The 19,099-nt window shown below is 37.7% G+C and overlaps 1 protein-coding gene across 1 annotated transcript in view; it reads left to right on the top strand.

The window, feature by feature from the left end:
* The window catches only part of Rgs5 (regulator of G-protein signaling 5), a 46,281-nt gene that overhangs the window by 13,789 nt on the left and 13,393 nt on the right, over window positions 1-19,099 (top strand). Inside the window, exon 2 of the mRNA XM_013021847.1 lies at window positions 14,363-14,473. Coding sequence (XP_012877301.1) covers window positions 14,363-14,473 — 111 coding nt within the window. The remainder of the gene's footprint in view (window positions 1-14,362; window positions 14,474-19,099) is intronic.

Raw genomic sequence — 19,099 nt, 5'->3', positions numbered from 1 at the left:
TTCCTCTACCTCTTTCCCCATGGCCCCATTTGACTCCTTTCAAGTAACTGCTTCCTGGTGTTTATTTCGTTGAACTTTGACTTTGCCTTTTTAAGGAATTACACTATTTGAGTTCTCACTTGAATCTACCCTATTTCAGCTAAAACACATAATTTGAGGGAGCTACTATTATTCTTCAGTCTCCTCAGTGTGTAAGAGCTACAGGGCAGACTGTATGTCTGGCTGGAAGGAAAGGAAGGGATGTTCTGGCTGTGCTAAGGAGAATTCTCCAGGAGTGAAACCTATTCACATGCATAGACTTTAAGTGCTTCTTTGTAAAGCTTAAAAAATACCTTAGGAAAATGTGAACTCCTGTGTTAAATTTTGAGAACTTCTGGAGAGATAGGAGAATGAAAAGTAGAAAGCTTTGGGATCCAAACAAATGCCCTCTTCTTCCTTACAGCAAGGATTCACCAAGAGCGTTCATCTCCAAATATCACCCCTTCTGGGAAGCTTTTTGTAATTCCCCTCCCCCAGGAAGAAATTATCCCTCCATTCTCTGAACTGTAACCAAACATTTTCTACTTAAAATCTTTATTTTTCTTGTAAGTGATATTACTATTTTTTTTCTTTTCTGAGACAGGGTATCATTATGTAGTCCAAACTGGCCTTAAATTTGGAGTCTTCCTGCCTCAGTCTCCTGAGTGTTGGGATTATAACCATATACCACCATACTCAGCTCATGTCTTACTCTATTTTCCTCAGATTCAACTTTGGTTGGGTACTTGGTATTGTACAACTTGATTTTTATCAAACCCAGCAACAGAGACATTGTCACTTTATTAGTGACTAAAGGAAGTAACTTCAGATCAGGAATCATTTCTTACTTTGTGAAGTATCACCATAGTACCTAGTAGATAATAAAACAAAAATATTTCACTTTTTGCTCATTTGAAGGGGTTAGACCTAAAAGAAGCCCTCAAAATATGTCATGATTAAGGGGAACTAGGGTAGGAGGAAGGAGAAGTTAAATATTGTAAAAGTACATCAAACCTATGCATGCAAACCGCACAGTGAGCCCCACCAAAAACTGTTCAAAGGAATAAAGGTGAGAGAAGATGTAACAAGAGTAGTGCAGATGAGTGAGTTTGATCAAAGTATTATATATATACCAGATGTAACTATCATAATGAGATACCTTTGCATTATTGAGGCTAATAATTTAAAAAAATCCTGCTTGCCATTTTATAGATGAGAAAATAATTAACACAAAAATATCTTAATGTAAATGAATATCAAAATAAGGTGTGAGTCAATAGCCACTTTTTATTGTTTATTAGTTTTATTTTTATTGTAAAGGTGCTGTAAAGAAGGGTTACAGTTACATGAGTAGGGTAATGAGTACATTTCTTGTCAATCATTGTTCTCCCCTCTCTTGTTGTTCTCCCATTATCCCTTCCCTCTCCACTTCCCTCCCTCATCCCCCCCAACTCCCCTACCCACCCGGAGGTTGTAAAGTTCATTTCCAATATACTGGCTTGTGGGTATCATCGTTGTAATGGGCCATCCTGTGTCCTTGTTTCAGCGTTTAGTTATTCCCCTTCCCCTCCTCAAATTAGACAAATGTATATACAAGATGCCACTTTTAAGAACAGAAATCTTGAGAAGAATACACTGCAGTTAAAATACTCTAGAAAGACAGAGGACAACTCCAACTATGCCACAATAACCGTTCTTTCATTCCTCATTATTATTATGCCATTATTTTGCCAAACAAACCTTTTTCATATTTGCCAAAGATAAATGTTGACCAAGAATTCTCTCTGAGGTATTGTGTTCATAGCTACTACAGAAATGATTTGTGAGAGACCACATTTCTGGGAGCTGTCGCTTTATTAATTAAAAGAATATTTGTTAATGATTACTAAGATCTCAATTAATTTTACTCTTCTCCCCCTTCCCTCCCTTTCTCCTCCAATATTCTTTATTACTTATTTTTCTTAGTGTTACATCAAATGAATTAAAAGTAAGATCTATGCAGAATAATAGACGTTCAGTCTATGAAGCCCATCAGTATTATTTAACTCAAAAGAATCCAGGAGCTGTGGATGACACCACTGTTCATAGACACTCCCATGGGAATCTTTTCTGACCTCTCCACCTTTGGTACTTAAAATGGCCATAAATATCTGTCTTCCTCCACTGGAAGGGAACCATTTTCCCACTACTTATTATTTGGCTTTCAAATTGAGTTGTTGAAAGTCCAGCCATCCAGCCAATACTATTTTGAATAAGTTAGGGAATTGGAGGTCAAAGGGAAATGAACTGTTTCTGTCCTGTTCATCTTGTCCCTACACTGTCTCCTTCATTACCCTCAATAACCTATTCTGAGTGATGAGTGTGACAGAGACCGGTCACAAAAGCATGGGAAATATCTCAAATTCCATGGGAACCCTCAAGTAGGGAGTGGACAGCACTTAGGGGAAAAATTCTAAAATATAAAAGACAAGAGGGTGCTAGGGAGCAGTAGAAGCCTCAGAAAATACAAATGAAATCCACTTTGTCTTTCCAGAAGACTGTCCCCAACACAGCAGACAAACATGGATCTTCTCCATATTTTCAAAATCAGTTGCATGGTAGAGGATTTTTGAAAGGAGCTTATCTTGAATTATAGCCTAGAAAATCTTTGTTGATCACATTTTTTTTGGGGGGGGGGGTCCGGCCTGGGGCCTGAACTCTGGGCCTGGGCGCTGTCCCTCAACTTTTCAGCTCAAGGCTAGCGCTCTACCACTTGAGCCACAGCGCCACTTCTGGCTTTTTTCTTTTTGCTTATGTGGTACTGAGGAATAGAACCCAGGGCCTTAGGCATGCAAGGCAAGCTCTCTACCACTGAGCCACCTTCCCAGCCCTGTTGATCACATTTTAAGCTGATTGTATTCTATCTGCTGTATCTTATCCTATCGATGAATGGTTATTGGCTAACACCTAAGTACAAAATGCTATGACAGTGAAAGGGACAGTAATAATAACTACATAGCATTCACCAAATATTTACTACCTAATAAATGTTATTCTAAACACTTATATATGGACTTCCTAGCCCAGTGGCATATCTATAAGATGAGAACTCTGTTATCAATATTTTATACAGAAAAATGAGGCCAGATATTGACAACAAAATAAGGAGATTTAAAAAGAAGAAAGAAAGGAAGAAAGGAAGGAAGGAAGAAAGAAAGAAGGAAATTGGAAGTTGTGCTGTAGCTCAAGTGGTAGAGCGCTCTCCTTGAGCTCAGTGGACAGTGCACAGGCCCAGAGTTCAAGCCCCATGACAGACAAAAAAAAAGAAAAGAAAGAAAGGAAGAAAGGGAAGGAAGGACGGATGGTAGGAAGGAAGGAAAAAAGGAAAGAAAGAAAGAAAAAGAAAATTAAGCCAGATACCAGTGGTTCACACCTATAATCCCCGCTACTCAGGACCCTGAAGTTGTTTTGAAGGAGGAGAGGGAAGTCGTAGGGAGGATGTCACAGTAATTGTAAATGGTAAACTCAGGTATGGAGAAGAAGCAACACATTTATAAGAATTTCCTAGGATGAAATAACAGCATCTGTGACTAACTTAGCTATCAGGAACAAGGAAGACAATCTAAAGTAGAGAAGGGAATAGACAAATGATCAGCATATGACTGTTGTTGGGAAGAAAGGTTGGAATATATGATTTCATTCCCAGGAAACTGAAGCTCTCTTTTCTGTGGCTTTTCAATTATATGCTAAAGATGTCCAATGTTGTAATTATGAAATCATATCAGAAAGGACATTCAAAGTTCTTTCACTAATTTCCTTCCTTCCTCTCTCTTCCTTTAAAGATAAGAAGGATCAAATTACCTATGATCATCCAGCAAATTGGTGACTAGACTGACAATAAAGTGTAGTAAAAGGCAGATGCTATAGTTTCCTCCCTTTACTTCCTGTTATATTCTGTGTTATGTTCTGTGTGGAGAGCTGTCACCTTTTTCTGTGGATAAGGCAGATGTTTTCCTTCAGGAGTATAGAATTTACTGTACTTAATGATACCAAAAATAACCCAGGAAATTAATGGAGTGTCACACTACATGTGCCAGGCACTAATAGGAGTATGTTCACCATCAAAGCATTAAGCGGTAGGAACTACTATTATTTCTCCATTTTACAGATTAAGAAAAAAATAAGTAATGTAAAATCTAGAAACTTGCCAAATGCATAGTAAGATAAATCAGAGAAATTTGATTTGAGTGTCAGAGCTCTTAATCTGACTTTCCAGTTGATTGACATGGACATAGATATAAATTAAGCTTGCTTGCTTGCTTCTTTCCTTCCTTCCATAATTCCTTTCTTCCTTCTTTTTTTTGTGACATTACTAGGGCTTAAACTTAAGGCTTGGGCACTGTCCCTTAATTCTTTCACTCCAAGGCTGGTGCTTTACTATTTGAGTCACAGCTCCACTTCTGGCATTTGGACAGTTAATTGAAGATAAGAGTCTCACACACTCTCCTTCCTGGCTTCAAACCACTATAACCAGATGTGCTTTCTGAGTATGAATATTCTTGATAGGAGCATTAGGTTCCACTTGACTTTCTCTCTAAGGACAGCCATCTCAGTGTGTAGAAGGGCTGCTCTACAAGCTCATCCAGTTATATAATCTGAGACAGACTTTTCATCATTAAATCTAGACTTTCTTTTCTGGCAGGTGCAAGGAAGAGATTTAACACAGTTCACCATGTTATTTGTGATGGTAATGATGGACTAGAGGTCTGGAAAGCGTTTCATGAAAGTATTTGGACAGATCCAGGTGGTCATATGACTTTGTTCTCCCAAACAGCTGTTGTTAATCTGCTGTTGATGACTTTTTTCAGTCATGGAAACTTTGCCATACTTATTGCTCACTATTTCCATGGTTCCATTACAATTATGGATAGTGGGTTCTCCTTAACACCTTCTGTTTGAATTTCAGAAAACTCTTCTTTCGGTGGAAGTTTTTTCATATTTAAATGAAACATTATTGTTAAAAAATCCTTTTCAATAGATGCACTGTTACTTGTAAGTTTCTTGTTTGAGGCTTCTCAGACTCTGTCACTCTAGGATCTGTGGCTTGAGTGTAGGTATGGTTGTAGCTGCTAAGGGTGGAACCTTATGGTATGTACCATATATCCATCCCTCTCTACAGTCTTCTTTCTCCCTGAAGTGCTACAAAGGTGTGTGGTGTGGTTGGGAAACGCATACTTAATTATGGACCCTTAAACCACCATCCTACTGTCCTGTCTCTGGGAGTGTCTCTCTTCCCTCTCTAGTTTTCTACTTCATTGTTTTCTACTTCATTGTTTTTACTAGAAAGTAATATATTCTCGGTCCTGCTCTCTGGGAATAAGCCAGCCCAGCTCCTCAGTGAGTTAGCATTGTGGACAACAGAGTCCATTCCCCATCCACTTTGCACTCTGTCTAACAACTCCCTCAGAGATGAGAAAGCACAAATCCCCAACTGCTGTCTTTAAGGAAAACACGAACAAAACCTGCAGTAAGTTAATCCCTGTATGTCATTATAGGTAAGCGTTGTTTCAGATCACTTATTTTCTGTTTGCTGCGTGGGGGTGACTGCTTGGCCAGGGTGTGTGTGCCCTTGTGCTGGATCAGGGCTGGTATGATTAGAGGAAAGCTGGATGACCTCAGGTGATCGTCCACACTCCTATACGTCAGGGATCTGGGAAGAGACAGTAATTTCTTTCCCAGGTGACAGAGGAAGAACACACATCATTAATTAGAACAAGCTCTAGCAATCTGTCTTGTTCAGTTTACATTTGTCTGGGCACAAACAAGGGGTCTGCAAAGATGGACCCTTCCATGCTGCTTGGAAGTGTATCAGAGCCTCACTTTCTCATTTGATTACTGCTTTATGGTCAGAACCTCCTGGCTTATCAGCCTAACTTGGTTGCTACCATCTCCACTACAGGATCATTGGAAACTGCTTCTGATTTCCCAATTCTTCTCAAATTACTACCCCTGATATTTCACTGCATAAGACTTGGAGTCTGTTTTACCAACCAAGAAGAAACTGAGATTAATGAGTTGAATATTAGTATACTAAGAGTAAAAAAGAAACTACTATAAAACACTAAGTGAAATGAGTGTTGGTAAGCTCAGTAAATAAGAAGAACAAGAGGAAGATGAAAAGGAAGAGGAGGAAGAAGAGGAAGAGGAGGAAGAAGAAGAAGAGCAGGAGGAGGAAGATGGAGGAAGAGGGAGGAGGAGGAAGAAAGTGACAATAATGATACTGTTTCACATCCTACATGGCATTCATGGGCCAGGCATTGAGATTTTACAATCATTACCTCTTGCACTCTTCACATAAACCTCTTTCTTCAGATCCTAATGATACCCTCAGAGATAATATATAACTTGCACAATTTCACTGAAATAGTAAGAGACTATTGAAAATTATTAGCCCAAGTCAATTTGTTTATCATCAGCGATTGGTTTGTTTTAATAGATAACTCTAGCTATGAATAGTTAATGATAAGAACATTTCTGCTCCATAACTAGACTTTATAAAAGCAAGACTGATATTCCATAATGAAGTCTAATTATATCCTCCTTTTGGACTATACTGTATAATTATTAACAAGTTGATTTTAAAAAGCATTTATATAACTTATTCTGTAATCTTAACAAAGTTCCAGATCTCTGTTCTCTGATTACCACTATGTGAAAGATTCACCAACTCAAAATATTCTGAAATGTCATTCCGATCACCTGGTAGTTTGTATCAGGCAACAAGGTGTTTAAGAATCAATGGCTTCGTATATGACAAGAATCCCAGTAAAAACTCTAGTATATTACACACACACACACACACACACACACACACACACAGCAATAGTTGTTACTAGGAGAACTTCCTGAAGCAAAATACTAGAACTTAGCAAAAGTTTGAAGGTTGAAATAGATGAATATACTTTCCAGAGACACATTTAACACAGTTGACATTGTCAAGTCTGTTTTCTCCACCATCTTCTTGATTGAAGTGGCTTATGATAAACTCAACCTTTCACATGAGCAAAAGCTTAGGGCACTACCAAGGACAGATTCACTTGCTTTTGGAAAAAAAGAAAAAGAACTGTTATTGCTGAAGTCATATCACAATACATTAACCTTAGATTCTTTGGCATCTTTTTTTTATTTTTTTGCCTTTCTATCCTGAGAAATGCTAACCATAATGTCCATAAATGTATAACCTGAATCAGGTAAGAAGTTAAGTACTTGGCATGATATCACACTGCATTTGATGACTATTCTTTCATCCTCTGATAAATCAATGAGTGGATTGTTTTTAGTTCAAATGGAAGTAGGGTGATTCAGAAAATAATGTGGGGGGAATGTTAAAATGACATTCGTTCTGCACCAAAATGACCACCATTGCCTTCTGCCTGACTTCAACAGTTTATCTTGATTTTGAATGATCATGTTCAGAGAATCCTACAAAGTTCGGAACTTGAGTTCCAGAATAGACTTGGTTTTCCACCGGTATGGTCTTCTATTTCACTGGGGATTTTCACAGTCACTTAATATAATTGTCTCTCTTGAGCCTTCTACATGTAACAATTCGAAATGAGCAGCTAGCACATGTTGTCCAATGCTTCTCAATCTATATCTCCTGGGCTCCCCCTTCTCTATTGACCTCTGTGTGGGTACTGTGTGATTCAGATCTCAGCCAAACACTACTTAAAGAATCGCATTTCTTCCTCTCGCTCTCAGACCCCACGACAGCATATTCTCCAGATTTTGATTGTTTCCTAACGAACATGGTGGACCCTGGTGTTTATTTTGTCCACATATTTGTTGCTAGGAAGGACACCCTCTTTTTACTTAAACGGAAATGGGCATTCCTGCAGTATTTCTTCAGAAAGAGCTTGGAGCAAATTGGCTCTCTCTTTATCTCTTCACTAACTTTAGGCCATGCCTTCCCATGGCCAGCAGGGGGCATCTGCAACACAGATGTGGGCCAGATTCAGTTGACATCGGATTGCCCCATGCCAGGACCCTTCTAATAGAAATGTCCTGAAAATCGTTTCCTACACATCCCAACTCTCCTGTAGCTCTTCTTCATTCTTAGCTGCTCCTAACACAATCCTGAAATTTATCATCAAATCTACCTGGGATTGTCATAGTCCTATAAACAACCACCGGACTGGTCTATGCCCCTGGGCCACTTTCATTATCTTTAATTACTGGTGAGTTAGCCTCACTGGGATCTCCAGTGTTTGCCATTATCCCCTTTCATCTTTCTCAGAAGATGTCCTACATAGTGTGAAGAACTGCATGTTTGTTCAGGATGTCTCCTTCCCTTTCTTTCCCTCTTCCCCTTTGCTCCCTTTCCCCTTCCCTTCTCTTTCCTTTCCTTTCTTTACCTTTTTCCTAATTTCTTCCACTCCTTTCCTCCTCTCCACTCTCTCCTCCCCTTTTCCTCTTCCTGTCCCCTTTCTTCCTCCCCTTTTTTTTCCTCTATGCTGCTGGGAATTGCACATGTTAGGCAAGCAGTCTACTACCAGGTGATGCCAACACCCCATCCCCAACCATTTTTCTATTTTCATTCTCTTTAAGGGGTGGAAATTGAATTCAGGTGTTTTGTGATCCTTACAATCATTTAATGGTTTTACTTCTCTCCTGTTAACCAAGTTAGAGGCATCCTAGTGCTCCATGGGTCATATTATGGTACACTCCAATATTCTACGTACCTCATCCCCACCTTCAGCTTAACTAACTCAGCAATTTGATTCATTCACCAATTTATCCATTCATTAGTTTATACAGAAACTCTTTATCAAGTACTTATTAAGCTCTGACTCCTGAGCTAAGTGCTAAGGATACAATTGTGAACAAAAGAGATCTTGACCCTGCTCTTGGGGACCTGGCACACCTTGGAAAGAGAGAGAGAGAATAATCAAATATATATGCAGAGATATAAGTTCAAACTGATAAGTGCTGTTGTCTAACAATATAAAGGGCTCTGAGATTACAGTAAAGGTTTTTGTTAGAATGTCTAGTATTTGCCATCACACTTCTTTTATTTTTTAAACAGTTTTATGTTATTTCACATGTTTCTGGCCTACACTTTGTATTAGTACATCCCGCCTGCCCCTTTCAATAATTAGAAATATATATGTAGATATAGATATATATACATACATATTATAGAGTTTACAGGCAATGGAAATGGGTCCTTCAATTGTTTCAAATGTTTCCAAGGCAGGAAGCATCCTTGTAAACATTGAAACACTGGGTATAGGTACAGATTAGACTGTGATTACATTGTATCTCTTAGTGTTGCTTTCCTCACAAATGCCTGGAAAAAAAATCTTTTCATTTAATTCACCTATTAGCAGGAAGCACTAAAGAGTCCATGGCTTCATATTTTTATTTCCTGGCTCCCATAGTACCATAGGAAGCAGATTTAAAAGCAAAACCTTACAATTCTTCAAACTCTTTCAGCTTGAAATCAACAATATGAGTCATCCCAAGGAAAAATTCTCTTCCTCTGAGACTGTAATTAAACTTTCACCCAGTTGTCTCCAATTGACTTTTTTCATTTCAAAACAAGCTTTTCTTTGTAAAACAATAGGATAACAAGAGGAAGGGGAGAAAGATGAGAGGTAACAAACATTATTTCTTGTAAATAAGCATCAATATGATTTAGCCAGGAAAAAATACCTGGTGTTGAGTCAAATAGAGGCAGAGACTGAGTCTGGAATTGTAAACAAACTAATTTTTCTTTTTGCCAGATAGTGTTGTTTTTGAAATTACTTTAAAATCGAGTCCATTTAGCTTTCTCTTTAAAGGGGAAAATAATTCAGTAAATTTAAGTTTATTTTGGTATTCTATTTGACGTGTTCCATTCCCCCCTTGGTATGTGGCCAGAATAAAAGAAAGAGGAAAGTGGTGATGAAATATTTCTCCAGGAAATCCTGAGCAGAAAAAACACTGTGTGCACACTGTTTTTCCTTGCTAAAGGAGTAAAATGTTTAGAGTGGTTTGAATTTCAGCATTTGTCAACTCTTTAGCTTCTGTTACTGCTTTGTGGACATAAATGTAACAGTATTATTCATTTTCTGAATGGGTTCACAGTTCTAATTGGGTCATTGGACTTTTCAGATTGTATACTTTTTTTTAATATCCTGTTCTTAAGGAGACACTAGGCCAGTAGGTAAACTCTTAAGAATCAGTGTTTTCCAAAGCCCAGCATTTCCTCTGACCCCAGCATCCTCAGGGCAATCATGCGGTGTCTTGTGTGTGTCTAATCTGAGAAAATAGAATATACTTTTCTACAGAAGGTTGTTATAAACCAGATTTGTAGAGCTCCCCACCCACATCAACACATAGACACCTATTTAAGAAATGATCCAGGGCTGGGAAGGTGGCTCAGTGGTAGAGTGCTTGGCTTGCATGCATGACGCCCTGGGTTCAATTCTTCAGCACCACATAAGCAAAAAGGAAAAAGCTGGAAGTGGCGCTGTGGCTCAAGTGGTAGAGTGCTAGCCTTGAGCTGAAGAGCTGAGGGACAGCGCCCAGGCCCAGAGTTCAGGCCCCAAAACCAGACCAAAAAAAAAAAAAAAAGAAATGATCGAGATAGAATAGAAAGAACTAAGGAAAAAATGCATCCAAAATCAGCAAAAGAAAATTTGAAACACATCAAATTTATATGGCAGAGTCCTTTCACTTTACCTAGAGACAGATCTGTTTTAAAGACACCTTTCAGTAGTTTTACCTTTTCCTTTCATTTATACTATATGCTCTGCTGGCTTGGTTCAGTTCAACCCTTTCTCTATCACCAGAACTCCATGAACAAGAGGCCAAGTGCAGCTTTCATCCTTCCTGGTCATCACTTCACTTTCAAACAGGACAGACAGGCTGCTTTTGCATCCCAACAAGCATATTCCCTTCTCTTTTCCCAGAAGGCCTCTCTTTGCCTTGTCTATGTCTCCTGACCCTACTGCCTTGGTACTCCTGCCCAGTGCCTTGCCGCTTTCTGCACATCCTCTCTTAAAAAGGTACTTGAAATTGCTATCGACTGTATGCTTACTGAAGACAGCCTGACTTGATAAACCTGATAGATAATTAACATCGTAAGAAATAAATAAGGTAATGGATGAATAATTATTTTTGCAACATTTATCTTCTTTGTTCTAGTTACCCTTTAATGTACAACTATGGACTGTTGCTCTTGCAAAGGACATTATACACAAATATCTGTCGTCCTTTTACAAAAATAAATGGCTCAAACTGTCCATGGTGGTGTGTCAGTTGTAGTTTTAGCACTTGGGAGATTGAGGCAGGAGAATTGAAAGTTTAAGGCCAGGCTTTTATCTCCAACAAAACAAAACAAAACAGCAATTGTCTCATAGGACAAAAGGGAGAAAAACAGGAATTGAGAGAGGAAAAATTATAGGAAAATACATATGATGTATTTTCATTAGGTAATCTAAATATTCACCAATACTAAACAGTGGTTACTGCTAATTCACACTGAAACTAAAAGTACTTATGGCATGTATTTGCTTTATGTTCAGGAATTGGGGCCACATATAGACCACATGTCAGTCTTTAGAGGGGAGCCTCACATTCTACATGCATTTCTCCCATGCCCTCAATAATATTTCCTTCATATTTCAGATAAATTAACACAGTCAATTCTTGTCTCCACTGATAGAATATGGAAGCTTGTGGATCTAGTGTTTTAGTTTTTCTGTTTGTTTGGTTTTTTTTTATTGTGAAAATACTGTACAGAGGGGTTACAATTACATGGGCAATATAATGAGTACATTTCTTATCAAGCATTATAGCCTCCTCCTTTGTTTCCCCTTCCCATCCCATCCCCCCCCTCCCACCCAACCTCCCCTCCTCACCAAAGTTGTAAAGTTTGTTTTCGACATAACAACTTTTATATCTCATTGTTGCAATGTTTGTTTGTTTTTTAAGTAACATGGGAACTTTTTTGATTCTTTGATTTGGTGCTGAAAGGTAAGAAACACAATTTGCATTTAGTTAAATACAATTATTTTGCTAAATCCAACTTCTCAGAATTAAAATTATATGTCAAATGTTGTGGTAAGGGAATCCATGCATGGGCATATTTACTCATTTCAAAAGTCTGAAGCTACACTATGCTATATGGACAGGAAAACATTACATAATCAAAATAAGACTTCTTATTCAGCAGGTTATATAAGCAGCTTAGCAGAACATCCCATAATGTCATTTTTCCACTGAGCCTGGCCTGATAGGGCTTCGGTCAGTGAGAAGGTTCTTCTAAGAACAGAAGCAGAAAGAAATAAGAAGGAAAAGAGGCCAATTCTAAATCATGGTTTTGAAATCATATTTACAGTACCAAAAGAAACATGACATAAGACTTAGATATTTAGTGCTGCTTTTCCAGGCTGTTAGAGTAGGTTTCCTTAACTTTTCTAATATCCATACTTGTTAACCTCGGCCATTCTATCTAAATTGTCTCGTTGCTATCTCTCTATGGCTAAAGAAGGGTTGTGTTTACGATATCAAAATCTTGTCTGGCCACAGTGTGAGCCCCATCACAGCTTTGGTTATGATTACCATTGACTAGTAGACAAATGTTAACTGATTTATGGGGCCAAAATGACGATATTTTTAGCCCACATTGACAAATATTTTTGAAGGTTTACAATGTTGCCAAGCAATTGTGCCAGGCACAAAGGTTAAAAGGTATTTAAAATTTAATTTCTACCTTCAAAGAGTTCTACCCAGCTTGAAAAACAGACACATAAATCAATAACCCTAATGCAATATCATAAATGTGCTTTATACATAAAAGCATGCTTAGTGTTCACACTGACAAGGAAAGGACAGTTCTGGGTCTCCTAGTATGCAATGACTTGTTTATAGATTAATATTTAAGATTTACATAGTGCTTTCTAAGCTCAGAATTGTGTTAAAGTAATGGGGTGCTTAATTCTACATTTAAAATGGAGCATGAAATAATTGTAGCCCTTGATGGAGAACTACCCAGAATTCACTAAAATACTGAAGCTACCAAAGACTAGAGAACATGGCTGTCATCTCCCCATAGACAACACACATCTGTGAAGGCTTGCTGCATATGAGATACTCCAACAGCCATCATGGTGCAATAGCCAGGGCTTGGAAAAGAAAACATCGTAAACAACTATCAAGCAGAATATTTATATTTTATAATGAGAAATGGCTCAGGAAAGCATCTATTCTAACTCTCACATTTTACAGAAAAGGAAACAGAGGACCAGTAGTTTATATATATATATATATATATATATATATATATAGTGAGATTTATCTATCTATAAGCACACAATGGAGTATTATTTAGTCAAGAAGAAAAAGAAATTGTATATTTTCAGAGAAGTAGAACAATCTGGAAATCAACGTATTGAGTGAATTAAGCCAGGTTCAGAAGGATAATGGTCATATGTTTTTTTCTCATAGATGGGTGATAAACCTAAAATAAATACATATGTGAACACATATAGTAAAGTGTGTGTACACACACTAACATTAGCATACATTAGCAGAAATGCATATTAGAGAGTTGAAACATGTCTTGTCTGGAGTGTATGTACAAGTAGAATGGATGAGACTAACCAAAAAGAGGATGAAGGGTGAGGACAGTCAAAATACTCTATGCACGCGTGTCAAGATGGAACGAAGAAATGTGCCAAGACTGGTTTGAGAAGGGAGCGGAGAAAAAAGGTGACTCTGATCATGATTAATTGTATACACAAATGGACATATTAAAATGAAATCCTCTTATACAGCTAATTGCTGCCAATATTTTTTCCAAATGTCTTAAATGTAATCAATGATTGGGAGCAGAAGACTAGTAGAGAATTACATCAATGAATTCTAGAGGTAGATAGTTTGGCCTCACTGCTATTCATTTTCCTCATCTGTAAAATATAAATAATAGTATAAGGCATGTGCAATACAAAAATAAGAGAATACTTATAAAATCACTAAGATTAAGAGGAGACAATAGAAACAAAAAAAACTTGGTAAGTGCTTATTTTAGAATTTTTTTTATTGTGAAAATACCGTACAGAGGAGTTACAATTACATGGGCAAGGTAATGAGTACATTTCTTATCAAGCATTGTTGCTTTCTCCTTTCTTTCACCTTCCTATCCCTTCCCATATTTTAGAATTTTTATGTCTTAATTCCTGCACTGATGGTCTTTCTATCACAACAAGAGGAAGGACGTGGAGTTTTGTCCATTGCTGTTTGATACAGAAAGATATCTTTTCTCTAGATCTGAATGCTCACCTGGTATTCTTGTTCCTCTTTATATCTTTTCTTTCAGGGCCAAGGAGATTAAGATCAAGTTGGGAATTCTCCTCCAGAAGCCTGACTCGGTTGTTGACCTTGTCATTCCTTATAATGAGAAGCCAGAGAAGCCAACCAAGACCCAAAAGTGAGTCATGATTGGATTCCACTCATTTTCTTCCAGATGACAATCATTCCTTAAGTGGATAGCATCACCCCTGTCTATAGAACTATCCCCTTCAATTCTTCATTGAAGATCACAAGAGTCCTTGGAGAGTTTGTTTGTAAATAAGCAGGCTTTGAAACACCACTGGTTCCATGTCAAGGAGCATAATATTGAACACTGGTAGAATTTTTGTAAAAAAAAAAAGACTTGCCTTTTCTTTTAAAATTGGACCCTATTTCACAAAATGGCACCAGATATCCCTCAGTTATTTAGCATACAACATGTGATCGTATGCAGTGTTAGGTAACTGTCGGTTAGGAAACTTCCCTGATCCCATTATGACCTGCACACAGCCTCCTGCTAAGGAGTATCCAAGGCTCTTCCTCAGCATGTTGACACAGACAAAGACATGTCCTCATAAAGATGTATTAGGCTATTTAATAGTTTCTTCCAAAGGTCCATCTGAGGAAAGATAGACTGTTATTTCTGGGAAAAATGAATACTTGTACTATTTCTACTTAATGTATATCATATATTTTCCCCAATTTATAAGTTAATATTTCTGATAAGATTCTTTTGTCTTCCCTCTCTTGTTCCCCACCATTGCAACCTCCACATCTTTCTTCAACTTGGTCATGGTAGGAAACATGAACAGAAATAGAAATATATAATATAGCAATATGATACTGGCACTATGTATATTATGTACTATATATCTTCAATGTAGTACATATATTACATAATATATCATAGAGTACATGATATATATGGCTATATATGTATACACATGTATATGTACCATATATATGATACATATAATAGGCCATATATCATACGACCTATTATATAATATATATATGATATATCATAATATGTATTTATATATGACACCTATCATATGATATATCCATATAGATCTATAGTGATAGATCTCTCTCTATGTAGATCTTTATCTGTATAGACATATTATGATCACATATATGTCTATATATATGCATGTGTATCTATATCTATCTATCAATCAGTCTATCAGTCTATCTATCTATCTATCTATATGCCAGTACCAAGGCTTGAACTCAAAGTCTCCCATTCTTGCTCAGCTTTCTTGCTTTACCACTTACTTGAACCACACCTCTAGTCTGGTTCTTTGCTGGTTCATTGGAGATGGAGTTCATAGCTTTGAACCACAGCCCTCCAGTTCTCAGCCTCTTTAATAGCTAGGATCACAGGCATAAGTTACTAGTATCTGGCAGGAAGCTATGGTTCTAAAGAGTCTGTATGTTATGGCAGTGAATCTAGATCTCAGTTTAAATGGGCCCCTCATTTGCCTGTTCATCTTCCTTCTAGAGCCATCTAGATCATTTCTGTCTAAATAGATCCTCTTCATCTTCCCTTCAAAAAGTATAGTTACACGCAGAATTCAAGAATGGAAAGATGGAAAAGGAAAAGCCAAATGTAATAATAACTTTTCTATGCCTCCTGCAAGTTTTGATATCACAGAAACATAGGAAAATACAGGAAACTCTGACTTCCATTTCTCATTTTAAATTTAACATTTGTAGAAAGTGGCTAACCCATCTTTTGCCCAAATGACCTTCAACTTAATATAGCTGACTTGGTTGGCAGATAAAGAAATGCCTTATGCTTTAAAAAAAATCTTAAGTGGATATTTCCCTTCTCTTTTCATTACTTCAAAGTGATCTCAAAATGGAAGTGGGGCATAATTGGGTTTATTGCATTGCAAAAAAATTTTTTTAAAAAAGGATAGCTAATTCAATGGAAAACATGAGGCTCAGAGTACTTATGGAGAGTAAGAATGACATCTCTTAGTAGCAAAAGATCAAAAGGTCTACTTTGAAGGAAATAGTTTGGTAATTGTTGACTGGTGGAATAAATTTTTTAAAAATATAGTCCTACATTTCCTATTTTGATTCTGCAGGTTAATGTCCCATGTAAACACTTGTACTATTTGGCTAAATAGATTCAGAAGCAAACTTGTGCTGCCCTTATTGGGTTATTTACCTCTCTTGCCTTCCATCCAATTTCTCCTTCTGAAAATTTGATTTATTTCCGGAAAGATGTTCCCATCCCTAAAGAATCTCTTTCCTTTTTCTCTCTGTTGTTTATTATAATTTTTACAGTGACTACTAAGTATTTCACTCTCTTCCAAATCCATAACCCCCAACTCTTCCAAATCCCCAACCCTTCATGTTGGGCAAATTTCTCTGACTTTTATCTAGCAAGGAGAGTTTGGCTTTTGTTTTGCTTTTCTAGAGGGACAGAAGAAGATTTACAACACACTATAGCACATACCAACTATCTAAGGGTGATGAAGGAGGTCTTCCCTCTAGTGGACATGTTTCTGATCTGAACACGAATGGGGACCCTGGCTGACCCCACCAGTAAGTCAAGACCAGAACATAACATATCATGATAAAAATTTTCCTACATGAACTCCATCAACTTTTATTTTCTCATCATTTTCTATCATTCCTTTTTAAAATCTACCTGTATTCTCTCAGAGGAAAAATTAACCCTCTGGGATGAAAGTGTTCTTAATCTTGCTTATCTTTCTTATTTTTTAGGAAACATTTCAGTTGCTTAATATATTTTCAATTCTTGATTGATTAAAAAGAAAGTAGGAGAAAAATGAGGGAAGGGGTAACAAGGTTGACAAGAAATGTACTTATTACTATACTTATGTAACTGTAACTCCTCTGTAGTTCACCTTAAGAATAAAAAAAATCGAGTCAGTATAATTTGTGGAGAGGAAGGGGAAAAACAAGTCGTTTAAATAAGGATACAAGTGAACCCGTTGCAGCAATGAGAAGTACAAGTTGTCATGTCGAAAACGAACTTTACAACTTTGGTGGGGGCGGGGGGAGGGGGGGAGGATTGGATGGGGGGGGGGGGGGGAGGCTGGGAAGGCATGTGAAGGGTAAACAAAGGAGGAGGCTTCAATGCTTGATAGGAAATGTACTCATTATCTTGCCCATGTAATTGTAAGTTACAATAAGTACAGTAAGTTCACAATAAAAAAAATAAAAAAATTGAATCATTGGGAAATTAAAAAAAAAACAAGAACAAAAACAAAAAAACAACAATTGCTGATATTTCTGTACCAAACTCTAGCTTTGGTTTCAGATTTACTAGTTTGAACAACTCTTTTTCCTCAGATCTTGTCTTCTTCACTTGGAGCAAACAAGTACCCTTCCCTATTTCATGATCTCTGCTCTCCAGCCCCTTGGCATATAACATTCACTTCTCTTCTCAGAGACCTCTCAAAGTCTATATTGTACTTCTAACATTTTCTTTGTCTTCTCATTAGGCTTTAAACTCCTCCTCTGCCCCGATCTACCCCTCTCCCTCCTCCTCCTCCTCCTAGGCCCCTTTTCTGATTTGTCTGCAGCTCACTAGCTATCTCCTTGTTAAAATTCTCTAAGTGCTTCCCCCCCCCCCACACACACACCAAGGCTCTGTTGCAGGTCATCAAAATGAACGATAAATAAAATTAGTAAGCCACATAAGTTTAGTTTGTGATAAGAGTTAGTTATTGGTACACACATGTAATCCCACCTACTCAGGAGAGAAGGCATGGGTCAGAAGATCATAGCCCAGGCTAGAGTTGGCAAGAAATATCTGAGACCCTCTTTAAAATTTAACCAAATCAAAAAAAATGAGGAGGAGGCATGGCTCAAATGGTAGAGTACTCACCTAGGAAATGCAAGATCCTGAATTTAATCCCCAGTAACACAAAATTTAAAAGAGAAGGAAAAAAAAAACAAAATCAATATCAAAGCCAAGCCAAACAAACAAAAATCCCACTTCTGGCACATAGAATAGTTAAGACACTTTGCATGGTTACAGTCCATGCATGGAATTGACAGCAAGAGAGCAGGTACAGTCATGGTTCATAGGACTCATGGTTTAAATATAAGTTAATCTTCTTCTGTGGCGTTCAATAGCCAGACAAACTTTGGGTGAAATGAGACAGCATACACTCACGTATAAATTTGATGCATCTACATTTATTGGAGGCTGTCTATCCTGCAGTGAGTTTTGCTCAGGATCAATCTCAAGTCCATTAGCATTTACTGAGCCCTTATCCCATGGCCAATACTGACCTGGAAATGGTGTGGTGATAGATGGAAAAACAAGAAAACTGTTGCATATATATGGACTCACAATTGCACATACATCTTTATGATCACAACAGAGGTCACTTATTCAGATGCCACTGTGGGGGGACAAGCCACAGGATAGGGTGGGAGGGGAAGGGGTTTCTATGGATGGCTATGGTTTTCCAGCAGCAAGGACACCATTGTCATACTGGGAATTTAGCCAAGTAAAATATGGTAAGAATGGTGAAAGGAAGGGAGAGCTGCCAGCACCATGTACTATGGTCATTTCCCAACCAGTTGGCATTTATACTGGGCATTATAAAACACACAGTTAATCATTACTATAAATGCTTATTTGTCCTGTCATTTGGAGTAGCTTCCTCTCCCTCTGTCACACACCCACACAGAGACTTTGTGCTTACTCTCTCTGTGGTGAGCTGGGACCTTGCAAGCCAGGATGCTTTATTGGTCATTTAGAGATCTGCAT

This window comes from Dipodomys ordii, unplaced genomic scaffold (assembly GCF_000151885.1).
Source record: "Dipodomys ordii isolate 6190 unplaced genomic scaffold, Dord_2.0 Scaffold57, whole genome shotgun sequence".
NCBI classification, from domain to species: domain Eukaryota; kingdom Metazoa; phylum Chordata; class Mammalia; order Rodentia; family Heteromyidae; genus Dipodomys; species Dipodomys ordii.
This window is presented reverse-complemented; position numbering and strand designations above follow the sequence as displayed.